At 45.0% G+C, this 17,188-nt stretch overlaps 1 protein-coding gene across 1 annotated transcript in view; it reads right to left on the reverse strand.

The window, feature by feature from the left end:
- Positions 1-940: 940 nt before the first annotated feature.
- Positions 941-17,188, reverse strand: part of GNG4 (G protein subunit gamma 4) — a 95,727-nt gene continuing 79,479 nt past the window's right edge. The window contains exon 4 of the mRNA XM_037986050.2: positions 941-2,325. Coding sequence (XP_037841978.1) covers positions 2,197-2,325 — 129 coding nt within the window. The 3' untranslated portion in view covers positions 941-2,196. The remainder of the gene's footprint in view (positions 2,326-17,188) is intronic.

Genomic DNA, 17,188 nt, shown 5'->3' on the forward strand with positions numbered 1-17,188 from the left:
ACTTTCATCTATGTAGCATCTCTGTTTCCTCTCAGACAGAAAGGCAGGATAATTACCATTAAACCCAATTTGCAGGTTAGAACATTTCAGGCACACAATGGCCTGCTCTGTATCACACAGCAAGTCTCGGTCAGAACTAGGGAGACAGGCAGTTTCCAAATAAACAGAATAGAACAAACTTAGACAAAGAGCTCTGCTCCCACAGTGTATTCTCCTCTTTCATCGGGGTCATATGAGTTTGGTTTAGGTAGGGCCTTCAGGTTGATCTTAGACAATCTGAGAGCTAATTCATCAATGTCTAGCCTTTCCTTGGGGCATCCATGAATCACCTTCCTTCAACTGCCAGAATTCGGCTTCCTCCTGGTGAACATGGGAAGTGAAGTGTGCCGTGGGTTGGTGCAACAAAGGTGTTTGCTTCACGGTGTGCAGTTAAGATAGTTTGCGGGTCTCCCTTCCTGCAAACAGGTAGACCTGGAAGGTAGCACAGTTCAGGGGGCTAAGGGAACTCTGGGGCCGGGTTGCCTGCCCTCAAACCCCAGTTTTTCTGCTTACCATGTGTAACCTTGGGCAAACTACATAAACTTTTTGTGCCTCAGTTTCCCCTCACTCTAAAACAGACATATGGCCGAGTGCACTGACTCACACCTATAATCCCAGCACTTTGGGAAGCCGAGGTGGGCAGATCACTTGAGGCCAGGAGTTGGAGACCAGCCTGGCCAACATGGTGAAAGCCCGTCTCTACTAAAAATACAAAAATGAGCCAGGTGTGCTGGCCTGCGCTTGTCATCCCAGCTACTAGGGAGGCTGAGACATGAGGATCATTTGAACCTGGGAGTGGAGGTTGCAGTGAGCTGCGATTGTGCCATTGCATTCCAGCCTGGGCAACAGAGCAAGACTCTGTCTCAAAAAGATGAATAAATAAAATAAAACAAAACAGACATGCACTTATGGTATTTATTGTTGGAAGATTAAGTACCTTAATGCACACCAATGCTCAGATGACTAGGGGGCACACAGGGCGCTGCTGTCACCATGACTCACTCCTGCAGAGGAGGGACTGCCCTAGTAAAACCCCAGCGGGCCCAGCCGTGTCCAGAACAGGTGCTTATATTACTGCAGACCACAATGGAACTACTGAGTAGGAGCCAAAAGAGGAGGGAGCAGGAAGAAGTGGCATTTGGAGAGGGGAGACCGCACCCACAGGTCTGCTACAGCATGTCAACGGCATAGGGTACTTTTACAGTCAAGTTGACTTCAGTGTCTGCCCACCATCTATCTTTGCAGGACCACTGAAACAAGGGACATCCACCATGGCCCCGGGAGGATACGTTAAGAAAACCATTCCATGGCTGGGCGCGGTGGCTCACGCCTGTAACCCCAGCGCTTTGGGAGGCCGAGGTGGGTGGATCACAAGGTCAGGCATTTGAGACCAGCCTGACCAACATGGTGAAACCCTGTCTCTATTAAAAATACAAAAAATTAGCTGGGCATGGTGGTGCGCGCCTGTAATCCCAGCTACTCAGGAGGCTGAGGCAGGAGAATCGCTGGAACCCAGGAGGTGGAGGTCGCAGTGAGCTGAGGTCGCACCACTGCATTCCAGCCTGGGCAACGGAGCGAGACTCTGTCTCAAAACAACAACAACAACAACAACAACAAAAAACAAAAGAAAACCATTCCAATCCTGTGGGTTGTCTTCTCACTAGGATGATGGAAATGCAGGAACTAGAGAACCTCTGCAGCTGCTTTCTCCAGGAAAGGAGATGAAAACGTTATATGTTTCAGTTGGCCAAAATGCTCTAATTTGATACTGAATATTGCAAATAAGAGATATTTAGGCATAGTTTTTTTTTTTAAATAAGTTATCCCCTGAAATGTATTAATATGATATAAACTTGGAAATTGACGTTTAAAAATTTTAAACTCTTAAGTCCAGACTTATTTTTACATGGCACATTTGTTATTTGGCTATAAAAATTTTGATTTTCTTTGCCAATAATGAAAATAACATGAAAATGAAAAGGAAAAAAATGAAATTGAATGCCACGAAGAAAACAGATGAAAACATAAGACAAGCCCTGGCCACCATTGGCTGGGCAGGGGTGGGTGTTGGTCTCACTCCCTAAGGCTTAGAGCATGCATGGTCTCTACAGGGGACTTTGCAGGTCAGAAAAGGAGGCGTTTTCATCACACATGAAGTTAGAGAATGGTACAAAAGAACTTCTTCTCGCGAAAGGGGTTTTCTGACGCAGGCACTGGAATGATGAGAGGGTCTTCCCGCACGTGAGCTTCACAGTAGGCCAGGAGGTCCGCAGCTGCCTGGGAGACCTGTGAGGGCACAGAGCACAGGCATTTGGTTAAGGGCCCCTTCGCAGAGTGGGTCCAGGGAAGAGGCGTCCACGTAGAGTGAGGATAAGCCCTAGGATAGGCTTTATAGTGCGCACAGCCTACGACAAGGTCATGCCCAGGCTGCAGGGAGGGTTCGTGCAAACCCAGGAGACTGGTTCGAAGTGTGCCTCCAAGAAAGGGAGGCTGCCCTTGCAAGGCAGGTCAGCATGGAGACAGGAATAAGGGATGGCAGGAGGCCCAAACAGCCTTGCTATACTCTTGAGTAGGTGAGGAGTGGAGGCTCCAGGACAGTAGTCTCACAATGATTTTGCTAAACCGTTTCTGGAAGAATAAAGCAGAAGGCAGCCCCTGGCCAAGCCAGTGTGATCATATTTATTATCATTATTAGTGGTTTTATTGCAATCCACTCTTGTGACCAACACAGAGAGACACTTCATCCTCTTCAACAGAACTCATATTTAGCTATGTTTTAGAAGCATACATGTTTTATTTTTATTTATTTTTAATTTTTATTTATTTTTTGAGGCAGAGTCTCACTCTGTTGCCCAGGCTAGAATGCGGTGGCGCGATCCCTGCTCACTGCAACCTCCATCTCCCGAGTTCAAGTGATTCTCCTGCCTCAGCCTCCCAAGTAGCTGAGATTACAGGCACCCACCATGCCCAGCTAATTTTTGTATTTTTGTAGAGATGGGGTTTCACTATGTTGGTCAGGCTAGTCTCAAACTCCTGACTTCAGGTGATCTGCCCACCTCGGCCTCCCAAAGCGCTGGGATTACAGGCGTGAGCCACCGTGCCCGGCCAGCACACATGTTGTAACTTGCGGTGGCCACTCCCCTGCAGCGAGAGGTGCTCCTGACCAGAAAGTTCTTTCCCCTGCATTTCTTTCCAGGCTTATCTGAAGCCTGCTGGCACATGGCAGTTGTACATCAAACTGTCCCCAAGCTCAAGCCCAGAGGAAGAGCAGGTTGGGAGAGGGCGGGGTGCGGACAAGCATTTGCTAACAGGGAGAGGCAGTTACGAGCTTATTTTGTTCATGGTCTGTGTCATGTGCTTGGCAAATAAATGGCCTGTGCATTAACTCATCCTGCCAATTAGGCTGTTCTGCCTGCGAGTGTTTATTAGAGGATTACAGGCAGGGGTAAGTATATAGCAGTCAAATGAAATCCTTTTAGTACATTCAGTGTCTAAATCTTCCCTAGAATGATAAAAATGTTCCACAGATGAAGAAAAAAATGTTTAGAAAACTCCAGCTACACAGGCAATACACATTCCCTTCTGGGTTTTAAAAATTGGCTCATCTTTCAACATTTTACAGAGATTCTTCTGATTTTCAGCCCAGACCTAACCGCTTTAGCAATGGCTAGGAATAATTTCAGCAGAGATATACAATGAATCAACTAAACACATCACTCAAATAAATCAACTTGAAATTTAGCAGATGAGTCAATCTAAATCCTTACAAAGCCTACATTTGTTAAGAATGTGGCATGGAGAAATGAGTTCCTGTAAACATCAGGCTTCTAGTTCTACCCCTGCCCCTAAGCCAGCTGTGTGACCTTGGGTAAGTAGTTCAACCTTTCTGAGCTTCACTTCCTTCGTTTGTAAAATTCAGGAGCGTTGGAGAGCTCTAAGGTCCCAATTTACTCTAAAATGTCTATGATTCTACCTTTAATAGCATGGTCAGTATTTAAGATCCTAAAAATGTGTATGTTGAGTTTAATAGGAGTGTTTGAAGTTTGCAGTGGTTTACAGGACACCCATATAGGAATTTCCCAGATGGGTGAGGCCCAGGGGAAAACTGAATCTGTGGGGGGTCTGTGAAGCCATCACAAGGAGCTAGAGCACAGGCTTAGGGAAACAGACTCTGAGGCCCACAGGGCTGTGATGGACACACAAGAGAATGGAATCACATGGTGAGTGCTGCAAACTCAGAGCCGTTGGGCATGGGAGATTGAACCCCCCCTTGCTGCCACCTTCTAAGGAAAGCCGAGTGCCCTCCCCAGCTGCTAGAGTCATGACCTTCTTAGTTTCCACTCCTGGCTTCTCACCATGCCTAGAGATGCAGAAGCTGCTGAGGTCTGGGGTCTCCCTCATGGCCACCATGTTAGGACAGCCACTAAATTCATCCAGTGGTCCTTCTGGCAACCCCTGGGCGGTGGTCTTCACTGCTGCCTGGGCAGCACATACAAGGGCTGCAGTGTTGGAGCAACCACATTGCTCCTCTAGGGGCCACTGTCCTCTTGGGTTTGCTAGGTCTGGACCCCTGACTCCAGTGAGCTCTTCTGGGAGCTCTGTTTAAGAATGGCTTGGCTGGACACAGTGGCTCACCTGTAATCCCGGCACTTTGGGAGGCCAAGGCGGGTGCATCGCCTGAAGTCAGGAGTTCAAGACCAGCCTGGCCAACATGGTGCAACCCCATCTCTACTAAAAATACAAAAAATTAACTGGGCGTGGTGGTGGGCACCTGTAATCCCAGCTACTCAGGAGGCTGAGGCAGGAGAATCACTTGAACCTGGGAGTTGGAAGTTGCAATGAGCTGAGATTGCACCACTGCACTCCTGTCTGGGCAATAAGAATGAAACTCCATCTCAAAAAAAGAAATAAATAAATAATGTCTCGTCTGACCATCATGCCCTCTCCAGTTTTCTAGTTTTCACTTTTCCCATCTACTTCATTTTTTTTTGGGCATGCTCCAGTTTCATCTGAATTCTCTATAATCCTCGTTACGTCATTCAGGAAGGAAGTATTCACTATCTACCCTTTAGCTAATTCAAAGGATACAAGGGAAAGCACAAGGCCCTCTAGAAGATCTCACTGTGATCTCAAACATGATGTAGTCACTATAATAATCCATATGTGCTGAAATGTCACAAAAGAACACTTGCACGCCACTGTGGATCCATGATGAGAGGCCAGGAGACGGGCCAGGAGACTGACAACCTGTCCAGTCCCACACAGTAGCGGACACCTTGGTGAATCTGCCCCCGTTCTCCAGAGGGCAATCACTGGACTTCTGGGCCCAGAAACATGATTTCCTGGCACACTCAGAATGGATCATCTCTTGTGGCTGACCCATATTAAACAAGCTCAGGAGGCAGCTGGATAAAACCATAATACAAATAGAAGCTAACATTTACATTTACTGATCGCTTCTCAGGTGCCAGCACTGTGCTACATGCAACAGATGTACTATGCCATTTAATTCTTCTGATAAGTACAATTCTAGCCTGGGCAACATAACAAGACTCTACCACAAAAATGAAAAAAATAGCCAGGCATTGTAGTCCCAGCTACTCAGGAGGCTGAGGCAGGAGAATGGCATGAACCCAGGAAGCAGAGCTTGCAGTGAGCCGAGATCACGCCACTGCACTCCAGCCAGGGGCACAGAGCGAGACTCCGTCTCAAAAAAAAAAAAAAAATTGCCAGGCATGATGGTGCACACCTGCAGTCCCAGCTACTCAGGAGGCTGAGGCAGGGACATGGCTTGGAGGCTGAGGCAGGGGCATGGCTTGGAGGCTGAGGCAGGGACATGGCTTGGAGGCTGAGGCAGGGACATGGCTTGAGTCTGGGAGTTCAAGGCAGTGAGCTGTGATCGCACCACTGCACTCCAGCCTGGGTGGCAGAGCAAGATCCTGTCTCAAAAAAAAAAAAAAAAAAAAGTACAATTCTTTATTTATAATTGACAAATAAAAATGGAATATATTTATGGTATACAACATGATGTTTTGATACATGTATACATTATAGAATGGTTAAATCAGGCTAACTGACACATCCATTGCCTCATATACTTTTCTTTGTGGTTAAAAACATGTAAAATTTACTCTTTTAGCAATTTTCTTTTTTCTTTTGAGATGGAGTCTCTCTCTGTCATCCAGACTGGAGTGCAGTAAGGCTATCTCAGCTCACTGTAACCTCTGCCTCCTGGGTTCAAACAGTTTTCCTGCCTCAGCCTTCTGAGTAGCTGGGATTACAGGCTCCTGCTACCATGCCTGGCTAATTTTTTATTTTTGGTAGAGATGGGGGTTTCACCATGTTGCTCAGGCTGGTCTCAAACTCCTGACCTCAGGTGATCTGCCCGCCCGGCCTCTCTATAATCTGTGCTGGGATTACAGGCATGAGCCACTGAGTCTGGCAAGCCATTTTCAAGTATACATGATAAGTACTATTCTTAAAGCCGCTTTACAGATGAGGAGACTGAGGCACAAAGGTTAAGAAGGTCACCCATCTATTAAGAGAGGAAACCAGGGCCGGGCATGGTGGCTTATGACTGTAATCCCAGCACTTCGGGAGGCTGAAGCGGGCAGATCACAAGGTCAGGAGCTTGAGATCATCCTGGCCAACATGGTGAAACCCCATCTCTACTAAAAATACAAAAATTAGCTGGGCGTGGTGGCCCATGCCTGTAATCCCAGCTACTCGGGAAGCTGAGGCAGGAGAATCGCTTGAACTAGGGAGTCAGAGGTTGCAGTGAGTCAGAGGTGCAATGATCACGGCATTGCACTCCAGCCTGGTGACAGAGCGAGACTCCATCTCAAACAAACAAACAAACAAAAAACAGAGAGCGAGAGGGAGAAAGCAGCAGAATTTGAAGCTAAGCTATACTATACTACAGCCGTCCCCAACCTTTTTGGCACCAGGGAGTGGTTTCATGGAAGACAGTTTTTCCACTAACTGGGGATGGGGGGATGGTTTCAGGATGATTCAAGTGCATTACATTTATTGTACACTTTATTTCTATCACATATTGTAATACATGATGAAATAATTATATACAATTCACTATAATGTAGAATCAATGGGAGGCCTAAGCTTGTCTTCCTGCAACTAGATGGTCCCATTTGGAGGTGATGGGAGACAGTGACAGATAGTCAGACACAGGATTCTTAAAAGGAGCTTGCAACCTAGATCCCTCACACACACAGTTCACAATTGGGTTTGTGCTCCTGTAAGAATCTAATGCCGCTGCTGATCTGACAGGAGGCAGAGCTCAAGCGGTAATGCAAGCAATGGGGAGCACCTGTAAATACAGATGAAGCTTTGCTTGCTCACCTGCTGCTCACCTGCTGCTGTGCGGCCCGGTTCCTAACAGGCCACAGACTAGTACTGGTCCATGGCCCGGGGGTTGGGGACCCCTTTTCTACTCCACAGAATCTACGCTCGATACGAAATCTATAATCTACACTGTATGCAGAATCTATACTCAGCCGCCATACTACAGCAGCTGCTTTGTTAATTGACAATGAGACCCGTAATTCTCAAGCGGCCTGGAACGTTCTCACCTGCCCAGCCAGCGCACAAGAGGAGAGATCCTTGTGGAACAACTACCTGGGAGCTCACAGGACCAGAAGAAGGAGCGTCTTCCACCTAGAGTGTCTTAGGTCATTTCATTTAACTTAGAGACAGGAAGTGTCTTCAGCTGGGACTTACCCTCTGTCCCCATACCCTGAGAAGTGCGGGATGGACACGGTCACTGTGGTCTCCAAGACACCCCTTCCTCTAGGCTGTGACCTGCCAATCCCCTTCTGTCTACACATACAATCCAGCTAGTCAGAAGTTGGCTGGTTAAACTGTCACGACAGCTTTCTTCCCCTTGATCAGTTTACCTGTCCAGGTGGTTATCAACATCCAACATGGGCCAATTCGACTCTTTCAATTCTCTGGGAGCAACCTCAAGGGGGCTCCTCACTGTGGAAGCTGCATTATCAACCAGTCCATCATGTACATCATGACCAAACATTAAAGGAGTGGGCTCAAAAAATGTTGAGGCTTTGGGGAACAGCTCAGTCAAGGAGAGGTCAGCTTGGGCCCACGTTCCACTCCACAGCGGAGTAACTTCTTCCCTTACAGCCCAGTGTCTGCAACACCCTAACAATTATGCTGTTAATGGTCTGGCCTTGCCAGGTCTAAGCAGGTCTAATCTAGGAATTTTTCTGTCACCTCCCAAAGGTGATGCTGTACTTGATGCCACAATTTTTCTTGCAAGAAAACAAGTTGTTCTTAGGTTGCTTCCTTTTGTTGCTTTAAGATCACAGTTGCGTTTGCTGAGTTGTAACTACACTCCTCTGGCTTGCTGAATCCTGTCTGTGCATCCATGCAACAGGAATGCACACACAATGAAGCCAGTATTAGTGCCGATCAAGAAGTGCTCAGTTTAAGCCCAAATGTGTGGATCTGGGTTGGTTCCATGCAACATTAATTTCCTAGGTGCACACAGAATTACTGAAATGTAACACTGTGAAGAATGGCCCACTTACGCACAGCTGCATCTAATAGAGCATAAGTCATCTTACAGCAAAATAGTCAAGGGAGTTTTCCACCTTCATCACCCCCTCTTTTCACATAGTGTCCAGAGTCCTATATAACCTGTATAACCAAAGTATCTTGGGTAACCCCTGAAGTTTATTGTTAATGTGATCTGAAAAGATAAATGTAGGTAATGACCATCTTAATGAGCCTGATACATGAAAGGTGGCGTCCCAACAAATAGCTCAGCATCCAGGTATTAATTAACCTAAGCCTGCTCCTTCCGCTGAGAGGGAGAGTTTTCTTAATCAGCCCTAGATTGATGTTTATGGTTGGAGGTTTCCTTCAACACGTACCAAATAGGGGTTGCAGACACCGCCAGATCCCATTAAACATCTGCTATCTTTGGAACATAAAGTAGACAATTTTCTTTCAAGGAGAAAATCTTATTCTGGTAGAAAATTGAAAATTCCTTTACCGTGTATGCTTTCTCATCAAGCCTGAATTCGGCTTTCCCTCAAGTTTGCTGTGATGAAATGCCTGGAGCATCTCTGTGCCTCCCCGTCTTAGTATTGAACTGTTAGAGTTACAAGACAACAGATGTTGAAAAGAATCGGTAGCTTGGGAACAACTGTGGAATTTTACCATCACATTTCAGAGTAAAAGAGGTGATTAAAGCAGCCCAAGTTAGCACATAATCCTGTTAGTTGCACTATAATTACAAGCTTCAATGATGGGAGAAAATGCCGCAATTACCATAGTCACATTCCGTGACAAGACAGATGACATAATTATTATTCTGGTTGTGACACCCACTGCATTTATCCTTTGCATCTGAAGTAGACAGACCCACACCTATTTCTAAGCTGGTCTGGTTAACAGCACTACTGGGGATCAATTAAAAGCACCTAGGTTAGCTTTGCCTGTTTCTCCTTCTACTCCAAAACACAAAGCAGGATTACAGTTAATGGCACAGCCAGGTTGCAGCCAGCATGGTGTAATGGTATATTTTACAAGGTCAAATTTGGTGCACACACTACTAGAAGATATCATATACTGCTTATCCTCAGCGGGATCCTCGGGACATTACAGGTATATACCCCACCTCTAAATTCTCAGCAAGCACTGCAGGGTGAATTCTTGTGCTTTTTTTTTTTTTTCCTCCTAACATTGGGAAATATTTGAGACCTACACACCAGTTCCTAAGGGCAATCTCTAGATACTTTCATATTATAGCTTTCAGTGGATCCCAGTAACTACTTCATACTATTCCTGCTCAACATGGCCAATTCTTACTTGTTGGTGGATGGCCTGTATGGGGAGAGGCTTCCGTCCAGTGGTTGGGTCCTAGGCCACAGGCAACATCTAGTTGAGAGTGGGTTAGGTTATATCTGAAGGTGGAAACCAGAGAGGGGAGAGTAGGTGATATGTATGAATAAAAGAATAATTCAACAGAGTCCGTCTCTGAATCCTTAAGTCAAATGTCCGTAACAGTGGACTAGCCACTGTTAACTACTTTCAGCATAGGCTTTTTTTTCCACATCAAAAGTTGATTGCACATTGGGAGCTAAATCTAAGATGCTTGAAAGAGAGTTGTAATATCACCAAATTAACTTAAGAGTTGTTCTCACATGGCCTTCAGCACAGGAATATTAGAGTCAGAGGTTGCAGTGAGCTGAGATCACGCCATTGCACTCCAGCCTGGGCAATAGAGCAAGACTCTGTCTCAAAAAAAAAAAAAAAAGAAAGAAAGAAAAGGAAGAGAATTTGCTGGGATTTTGACTGGGATCACATTGAATCTATAGATCAAGTTGGGAAAAATTGCTGTTTTAACTATATTGAGTCTTCTTATCCATGAATATGGACTATCTCTCCATTTTATTTAGATGTTTGATTTTTTTCCCTCAGAGTTTTGTAGTTTTCCTCATACAGATCTTGTGCATTTTGAATATATCTGGTATATTTTTGCTCATCTTTTTACATTCAACCTGAGTCACTTTATTTTAGGTCTATGTGTAATGTGAAATATATTATTTTTAAAGGTTAAATCTGATAATCTAAATTAGTTTTCCCACTTAACACTTATTATTAAGATAGATATATTTGGTATTGTTTCTGCTGTCTTATTTTGTTTTTTGAAACTTTTACGTTCTCTTTTGTTTTCTAGTTTATGTTCCATGGTCTTTATTTCTTGTCCTCCAGTAATTAAGAAGTGTAGGCTGGGCACGATGGCTCACACCTGTAATTCCAGCACTTTGGGAGGCCGAGGTGGGCGGATCACTTGAGGTTGGGAGTTTGAGACCAGCCTGGCCAACATAGTGAAACCCCATCTCTACTAAAATTACAAAAAATAGCCGGGCATAGTGGTGCACACCTGTAGTCCCAGCTAGTTGGGATTGCTTGAACCCCGGAGGCAGAGGTTGCAGTGAGCAGAGATTGCTCCACGGCATTCCAGCCTGGGCGACAGAGTGAAACTCTATCTCAAAAAAAAAAAACAAAACAGCATTTAATCTTTATAGCCTTAATATGTTTATAATGTTAATCAGTTTCAGAAATGAAGTTATATTGATTGATTCACATCTATGAAATATGAAGAAATTGGCTATACTGAACAGTTATCATGCATGTTTTCCCCTAGCAACTGAACCCCTTCACTGGTTGGAGGAGTTATCTACTTCTATGAGTCCTTGTGTGGGGAAACAATTCTTTCTCTTAATAGATCTGAAAATGTCAAATACTCACCTTCCCAGAATCTCTTGCAACTTCGCACATATGACTCTGTTTCTATCTGACACACATGTGCCAGACTTCGACTTATGATCTGAGGGGGAAGACATTAGGAGCTTTTGTTCTGGTGGCAGTGGCCCTGGCTAGAAGGTTGAGTTCCTGGCTCAGAGTGACAGTGGCACAAACTGTAGCATGCAGTGCCGGGTGGTTATGGCCGCAGTCTCCTCCTCAGACTGTTCTGCAGTGTGGTTTTGAGTGCTGTTCCCAGAAGATGAATCTTAAGCCCACTTCTCTAGACGTCCTAACAATTTTATAAGCTCTTCAAAATCCCTTTAATAAATTCCTTTTATAATCAACTTAGATGCTTATCAACAGTGGACTGGATAAAGAAAATGTAGCATATATACACCATGAAATATAATGCAGCTATAAAAATGAGTGGAATTGTGTCCTTAGCAGCAATATGAATATAGCTGGCAGCCATTATCCTAATTGAATTAATGCAGGCACAGAAAACCAAATACCACATGTTCTCATTTATCATCGGGAGCTAAACATTGAGTACACATGGTCACAAAGATGGGAACGAGAGACACCAGGACCTACTTGAGGGGTGATTGAGGAAGAAGGTAAGGGCTGAGAAACTACCTATTGGGTACTATGCTCACTGCCTGGGGGATGAAATCACTTCTACACCAAACCCTACTGACATGCAATTTACCCACATAACAAACTTGCACATATACCCCTTGAACCTAAAGTTAAAGTTGAAACTAACCAACTAACTAAATTCCTTTTATATTTACTCAGCCAGGGTAACCTTCTGTTATTTGTAATAAAGACCCTTAGACTGACAAGTGGCCACATTTACACTCTCCTCTCTTCTCCCTCCCCCATTTTAATGTAAGTATTTTCTAGGATTGTCATAGTCTACTGCAGACAAATGTTTATTTTTACATTATATGGATTTCTGAGAAGAATGATAAAAATTACATTTTGTAAGAGCAGTCACCATAGTTATTATTTTTTTAAGACACAGTCTCCCTCTGTCGCCAGGCTGGAGTGCCAGTGGCGCAATCTCAGCTCACTGCAACCTCTGCCTCCCGGGTTCAAGCGATTCTCCTGCCTCAGCCCCCCGAGTAGCTGGGACCACAGGCGTGCACCACCACGCTCAGCTTATTTTTGTATTTTTAGTAGAGACCAGGTTTCACCGTGTTGGCCAGGATGGTCTTGATCTCTTGACCTATGATCTGCCTGCGTCGGCCTCCCAAAGTGCTGGGATTACAGGCATGAGCCACCGCGCCTGGCCAGTTATTGTTAATTCTAAGTTTACATTGATTGAATAACCCCGCAACTTCTTTCCTACCATGCCATCCCTGTGTGGAAGTTATTTCGATTCAGTCAGCTGGCTGGATCCCATGTTACACACATGTATGTGCAGAGTCCAGAGGAGGCAGGAGACCACCCGGGCCATGGTGCTGGCAAGAAACCTGAACAGAAGGTCATCTCTGAGCAAGTCAGAGTCTAAAGAAACAGTGTGGCAGTTGGCCCGGCACAGTGGCGTGCCTGTAATCCCAGCACTTTGGGAGGCAAGGTGGGCAGATCACCTGAGGTCAGGAGTTCGAAACCAGCCTGGCCAATACAGTGAAACCCCATCTCTACTAAAAATACAAAAATTAGCCGGCCCTGGTGGTGGCGGGTGCCTGTAATCCCAACTACTCAGGAGGTTGAGGCAGGAGAATCACTTGAACCCGGAAGGTGGAGGTTTCAGTGAGCTAAGATCTTGCCACTGCACTCCAGCCTGGGCTTGTGACAGAGTGAAACTCTGTTTCAAAAACAAACAAACAAGCAACAACAACAACAAAAAAACACAATGTGGCAGTGACTAGAAGAATCCCAAAGGTCCTGGGAATAAAGAACAACCACAATGGGCTGGTACAAGCTCTTCGTCAGGCTCCCAAGGTGAGAGAATTGATTGAGCTCAGGAGTTTGAGACCAGTCTGGGAAACATAGCGAGACCTCCATCTCTACTAAAATTTTTTTTAATTAGCTGGACATGGTGGTATATGCCTACTTAGGTTCACTTAGGTTTGACAGCCTCTCAGGGTGGAACTTTTGAAATACGAGGCAGTACACTGCCCAGTCGTTCCTATGGAGTTTGACATCAGCCTCACTGGTGACCTAGTGTTCTTTTTGCTGCTGCTACTGATGTTTGTGCATTCCATAAGCTGACACAGATGGACAGAGGTCCCTTATTTGGTACCTTCAGTCAATGGAGTAAGAAAGTTGTCTGATACCCAGATCTGAAGGCTATTAAGAGTAAGAATTGAGAAGACCGACTCTATCACACTGATAAAGAATTAAGCAGAGTTCTGACCCAGAAACTATAACTTGGCAAAGACCATTTGGATCCCAGTGATAGATATCGCAGGCAGATCACCTTTGGGAGGTCAGGAGACATCAGACTGATGTCTCCATGATGAGTGAAATCATAAGTGTTCTGTCTTTCAACAGTGCTCTAAAACAGGGGTCCCCAACCCCCTGCCAGGGACCAGTACCAGTCCATGGCCTGTTAGGAAACGGGCTGCACAGCAGGAGGCGAGCGGCGAGCGAGCAAGTGAGCATTACCGCACGATCTCCACCTCCTGTCAGATCAGCGGAGTCCTTAGATTCCCATAGGAGCGTGAACCCTATTGTCAACGGTGCATGCAAGGAATCTAGCTTGCATGCTCCTTATGAGAATCTAATGCCTGATGATCTGTCACTGTCTCCCAATACCTGTCCTGTCTAGTTGCAGGAAAACAAACTTAGGACTTCCACTGATTCTACATTATGGTGAGTATGTAATAATAATAGCAATAAAGTACACAATAAGTGTAATGCTTGAATCATCCCCAAACCGTCCCCCACTGTCTGTGGAAAAACTGTCTCTGATGAAACCAGTTCCCAGTGCCGAAAAGATTGGTGACCGCTGCTCTAAAAGATAGGAGAGACTGGGGAAAATGGCTGTGCTATCTAATGAGAACGGGGATGCTACCAGTGCTGAAGATCTGAGTGTGAGTGCTGCCTTGGCAATGCTATGAAGGATGCCTCAGGCCCAATCTCATACAGACTCAGAGGGAATGCTAATATTTATCTGATGGACATGAAGCCCTCCAGCACAGCAGGTCCAACAGCACGAAGACTTGTTGATTCTGAATGCTCTATAGTGATGGAAGCTGGATTTGGAGATAACTTTGTCTTGAAAGCGTTTTCTTAAAAGTGTTATTATTATTATTATTATTATTATTACTGAAATAAAGTCTTGCTCTGTTGCCCTGGCTAGAGTGCAGTGGTGAGATCATAACTCAAAGCAGCCTCTGTCTTCTGGGCTCAAATGATCCTCCCGCCTCAGCCTCCTGAGTAGGCACATACCACCATGTCCAGTTAATTAACAAAAAAAAAAAATTTGGTAGAGATGTGGTCTCGCTTTGTTTCCCAGACTTGTCTCAAACTCCTGAGTTCAAGCAATTCTCCCACCTTGGCCTCCCAAAGTGCCAGGATTACAGACGTGAGCCACTGCACCCAGCATAAAAAAATGTTTAATTGGCCAGGTGCGGTGGCTCAAGTCTGTAATCCCAGCACTTTGGGAGGCTGAGACGGGCGGATCACGAGGTCAGGAGATGGAGACCATCCTGGCTAACCCGGTGAAACCCCATCTCTACTAAAAAATACAAAAAACTAGCTGGGCGAGGTGGTGGGCACCTGTAGTCCCCGCTACTCGGGAGGCTGAGGCAGGAGAATGGCGTAAACCGGGGAGGCGGAGCTTGTAGTGAGCTGATATCCGGCCACTGCACTCCAGCCTGGGCCACAGAGTGAGACTCCGTCTCAAAAAAAAAAAAAAAAAAAGTTTAATTATAGGACTATACGTTTATACAAATATATGTGTACATATATATACATATAGGTGTATTTCTATAAAACATATATGACATAAAATGCATCGTCTTAAGTATTTTTAAGTATACAGTTCAGTAGTATTAAGTATATTCACATTCTTGTGCAACTATCAGTACCATCCCTCTTCAGAACTTGCAAAACTGAAACTCTGCTTCCATTAAACAACTCCCCATTCTCTCCTTCCCCCAGCCCCTGGAGACCACCATTCTCCTATCTGTTTCTATGAATTTGATTACTCTAGGTGCCTCTTATAGGTGGAATACAATATTTTGTCTTTTTGTGCCTGGCTTACTTCTGTTAGCACAGTGTCCTCAAGGTTCATTCATGTTGTCACATGTGTCTGAGTTTCCTTCCTGTTTAAGGCTGAACCATATTCTGTTTTAAGTATATACTACATTTTGTTTGTCTATTCATCTATTGATAGACATTTAGGTAGCTTCTATGCCTTGGCTATAGTGAGTAAGCCGCTATTAATATAGATGTACAGATTTCTCTTCAAGACCCTACTTCCAATTCTTTTGAGTCTATTCGTAGGTGATAGATGGATTGTCTCACCTGATCCCATTTCTATAACATTGATTTGGGCCCAGAAATCTTCATAAGTAGGCAACAATGAGGAAGGGGTCCCAGGTTGGGGAGAACAATTGTTCTGAGAGACGGCTAACCACAAACAGCCCCTTACACAACATCCTGTTCCCTCACTTTGCACGTAGCCCCAGCAGCAGGACTGTAACTGCACGAAACCCCTCCAGCATGACCCTGTAAAGCCTCCTTCCAGCCCCTGCCTTTTTGAAGACAGTCCCTTTTCTGCTGTGCTGCCCGTTGCTTCCTTGCAATGTACTTTCCCTCTAATAAGTCTGCTATTTTTTTTTTTTAAACCTATGACTGCCTTGGCAAATTCCTTTAGCACTCATGATCCTGACTGTAGTCATCACACCTGCAACAGGCCCTGCGTCAAAACAGGTGACTGAGCTGTTCCAAGTACATCAAGCCCATCCTTCAGTGCCTCCAGTGCCTTCGGTGCCTCCTATGACTCAGATTGTGTGTGGATCCAGCCACGTGCAAGACCCTCAGCCCCTGCTCGGGAGGACCTTTTGACTGAGCAGGAATTTTCTCAGAAGCTTTCTTATGGTCTTAATGTATATTATCATGTGTAAATTAACATAATTATGCACATCTGTATCTCCTATAATGAAATTCAATTGAATAAAATGAAATAAGTTTGCTAAAGAAAAGCAGCACGTATTTGCATTACATTTAAACTTCTGCATAATTGAGAATATATATATGTTGCCATGGACATAAATGGCCACTTGGTTGGGTAGAGAATTCACTGTAGATGCTGTTTCTCCTTGGGCTGACATCTTCAGAACTGTGGTGAAGTGTTGTCCAGACTGAGATTTTCCTCCTTTGTGGGTGAGGCACTGTAGTGTAGTGATAGTACCCAAGGTTCTGGGTTTGTATCCTTCCTTCATCAAATGGCAACTCTGGACCTCTTTTCTTTTCTTTTCTCTTTTCTCTTTTGTCTTTTCTCTCTTCTCTCTTCTCTTCTCTTTTCCTTCTTTTCTTTTTTTCATTTCTCTTTTTTGAGATGGAGTCTTGCTCTGTTGTCCAGGCTGGAGTGCAGTGGCATGATCCTGGCTCATGGAAACCTTCTCCTCCTAGGTTCAAGCAATTCTCCCGCCTCAGCATCCCAAGTAGTTGGGACTACAGGTGCTCGCCACTACACCTGGCTAATTTTTGTATTTTTAGTAGAGATGGAGTTTCACCATATTGGCCAGACTGGTCTTAAACTTCTGACCTCAAGTGATCCTCCCACCTTGGCTTACCAAAGTGCTGGGACAACAAGCGTGAGCCACTGCACCTGGCCTGGGCCTGTTTTCTTGTCTGTGAAATGGGTATTCATAGCACCAACATCTCAGGGCTGGTG

The sequence above is a fragment of the Chlorocebus sabaeus genome, chromosome 25, assembly GCF_047675955.1.
Source record: "Chlorocebus sabaeus isolate Y175 chromosome 25, mChlSab1.0.hap1, whole genome shotgun sequence".
Classification (NCBI taxonomy): Eukaryota; Metazoa; Chordata; class Mammalia; order Primates; family Cercopithecidae; genus Chlorocebus; species Chlorocebus sabaeus.